General features: G+C 49.4%; 1 protein-coding gene across 1 annotated transcript in view; it reads right to left on the reverse strand.

Moving 5' to 3' along the window:
* ATP9A (ATPase phospholipid transporting 9A (putative)) overlaps nucleotides 1-3,380 on the reverse strand; it is a 118,323-nt gene that overhangs the window by 89,285 nt on the left and 25,658 nt on the right. The window contains exon 4 of the mRNA XM_003787704.3: nucleotides 1,085-1,193. Within this exon, the coding sequence (XP_003787752.1) occupies nucleotides 1,085-1,193 (109 nt within the window). The remainder of the gene's footprint in view (nucleotides 1-1,084; nucleotides 1,194-3,380) is intronic.

The following is a 3,380-nucleotide window of genomic DNA, read 5'->3' on the forward strand; positions in this document are numbered from 1 at the left end:
AGAGTCTCACTTTATTGCCCTTGGTAGAGTGCCGTAGCATCACAGCTCACGGCAACCTCCAACTCCTGGGCTTAGGTGATTCTCTTGCCTCAGCCACCAGAGTAGCTGGGACTACAGGCGCCCTCCACAACGCCCGGCTATTTTTTGGTTGCAGTTTGGCTGGGGCTGGGTTTAAACCTGCCACCCTCAGTATATGGGGCCAGTGCCCTACCTGCTGAGCCACAGGCATCCATCCATCTTACCTCCCCAAATTCTCAATTTCCTGAAGGTAGGGTATAGCTTTTATTGCTCTCAGCCTCTCCTCAAACAGTAGTAATCCCTGAATGGGATCGGTAATCCCAGGGAACAATCGATCATGTCTTTCCTCAGCCCCATCAGCAAACTTTAGGCCACATTCTCTCACTTCTGAACACCACCTTAAAGTAACTCTATTGTAGTTTTAAACACAGAAGTTGACATTAGTTGCATTGTTCTGTGGCTTTTCCAAGGGTGTGGTTGGGTGCAGTTTTAAGTCCCACCATTTAAGATGAACGGTCTTGCAAGCAGGTCCATGACGAAAGGTTACCTGGTTGCTCCTCTCTGGTTCAGACTGCATCTTCCCCACATCACAATCTCAAGGATTCAGAAGATGCCCTCAAAGAAATCTCCAAGGAAGCAACATCTATTTAAATCTGTTGTTGCTTTTTTAAAAACTAATGTTGCAACAGTTTGATTTTAAAGTAACCACTGTGGAAAGAGTATCTTTGAAAGCTGTTCTGGTCCTCCCATGTGGACAGGAGAAGGACCCTCATTCCCTTCTCAGCCAGGCCGGGGACAAGGAGAGGAATTAGCAAACAAGGGTACCAAAGACACAGAATTTAATTCCATGTTGGAGATTTTTCACAGGCCCAACTCTAAGAGGCCTGAGGATGCTGCCCGAGTCCCTCCAGGTCCCAGGCAGAGGGAGGCCCCCCTGGTGCCAAGTGACTGTCCCACCAGGCAGCACCCGCACACCCGCAGCCCAGGCCTTGACCTCTGCTCCCCTGACTGTCAGTGGCCCCGTGATTGAGTCGCAAGCCTGTGACCCAGGAGCCGGGAGGCTGACCTCTTGCTGTGAGCCGGCTGTAGACCTGGGAGTTGACTTCCTTGTCTCTCACGTAGCACCGGATCTCCTCCACTGCCTCACGGATGACAGTGACGGCCAGCACGAAGCCCTGTGGAGAGAGTGGACAGGGGGTGAGCCCCGCTGGAACCAAGTGTCCTCTCCTGGTGTCGGGGGCAAGAAAGGCCAGAGGCCGCTCGGGAGGGAGGGCAGAGGAGCAGGACCTGCCACTCATTTCCAACGCACAGGCCTCAGCAAACCCTGCCATCCAGATCTCTCTCGGGGAACACGCGCTCCCACACACCGTGGAGAAACAGGACCCTTGAGATACACCTGCTGCCACATACGTGCAAGGACGTCCATACTCCACCAGCTGGCAGGTTGCCAGGGTGAAAACACAGGAACACCCAAAATCTCCCTCCAGAGACAAGCGTGACTACTAACATCTGTCTCTCACCCAGCACGTGCTGGGCACCAGTCAGAGGGCATCTCATCCTCACAACAGCCCTGTTATACACACTCCTGCTGCTGACATCACCGTGCAGATGAGGAAACAAAGGCCCAAGGGACATAAAGTTTCTGAACAATGCCCAGGAATCTGATAGGAAACTTTTTTTTTTTTGAGACAGAGCCTCAAGCTGTCCCCCTAGGCAGAGTGCTGTGGCATCACAGCTCATAGCAACCTCCAACTCCTGGGCTCAAGCGAGTCTCCCGCCTCAGCCTTCCAAGTAGCTGGGACCACAGGTGCCTGCCACAATGCCCAGCTATTTTTTTTTTTTTTGGTTGGAGCCGTCCTTGTTGTTTGGCAGGCCCAGGCTGGATTCAAACCCGCCACCTTAGGTGTATGTAGTTGGCACCTTAGCCACTTGAGCCACAGGCGCCGAGCCGGAAATCTTGCTCTTAACCGCCACATTATCCTGCATCCAGAGAAACGTAGGTGGGTGGAGCCAATATGAGGGGCCACCAGGCAACAGTTAGAAAGAATAAGACACACCCATGGCATTGACAGTGGGGAAAACAACCTTCCAGGACACACGATGTAATGGAATTCCTACAAACAACAAAGATTGCATACACTGTTAAATGTTCTCCAGTTTCCTTAATCCCAGGCTGGATTCCTCTGCCAGGAAGACGGGGGAGGATGAGAGTGGGATTGAAAAAAAATCTCAGCCTGATCGGTCACGTTCCCAGTTTTTATAAAGAGACCACATTAAAGTATTAACTGCATAAGTTCTAGCTAATAAAAATTAAAAGCTTCCCCAATGTTCCCGAGTCGGGTACCCCAGCTCAAAAACATGGTGGGGACGAGGGTTGAGAGGTGAGTTACCCATAGCAGAATCTATGTGCGATCTCTATTTCTCCTCATGTAACAATAAAGGCAAAAACATTTATTCATGTTCCATGCCATCCCTCCCTTCTGCCTCTTTCAAAGCTTGCCAGGACAGTTATTTTTTAATACAGATAGCATAACCACCCGGGGAGGGGGGGTTAGTGATCGTGTTTCCTGGAAGAGCTTTCCTTTATACTGTTCACCCCGTGACATATATTAACTTCAATTCAAAGGACTTTAAATCTCTTAAATCTCTTCTGTAAATCTACCCAGAGATGTGCTGTTTTGCAGAAACTCCTCCCAAGACCCATACATCTTTACAATCAAAGGATTACTCCTGTTTCCAATCAGATGCAAAGTACACACTGCAGCTCAGAGAAAACTGGTACATTTCAGATTCAAAGCATAACCAGACCACATAGGGAGGTGAGAGAAAACCTGCCCTGGAAGGCGCACAGGCCCGTCTGGCAGAACCCCTCTCCCCAACCGTCCTATCCTGCTGCTGTTGGGATCCTCTATGCCAGAGCTCTGAGTTTTTGTTGTTGTTTGTTTTCTCAGATGTTCCAGTTTCCATTTCTCTCTGCGTGGGCCTGGCTAACTCCCACCGATGTTAATGGAAAGTGTGAGCTCACACAAAGGCAGGGGCCACTCCCTTCTGCAATTAAATTCCACCTCCTAAGTTACAGTATCTCTACATACACACAGTTCTTACTAAAGCTGGAGGACGCGCCTTCCCTTCAGCTAGAAATCACTTTACCAAGAGATGCAAATGTCGTCCAGAAATAAATTCCAGCCACCCAACTTAGGAGGTCCTTATTATCCACAGATATTTAGAAAGGAGCTTTAATGGGGATGAGGCTGAGGTTGGTCGAGCTTGTAACGACATCACAGGCAGTGATAACAGATAGACAAGTGACTCTGAAGGTGCTAAGCCTCTTTTGTTATGTTGAAAATCAAAAATAGATTTTT

This window comes from Otolemur garnettii, unplaced genomic scaffold (genome assembly GCF_000181295.1).
Source record: "Otolemur garnettii isolate 467f Iridium unplaced genomic scaffold, OtoGar3 scaffold00023, whole genome shotgun sequence".
Classification (NCBI taxonomy): domain Eukaryota; kingdom Metazoa; phylum Chordata; class Mammalia; order Primates; family Galagidae; genus Otolemur; species Otolemur garnettii.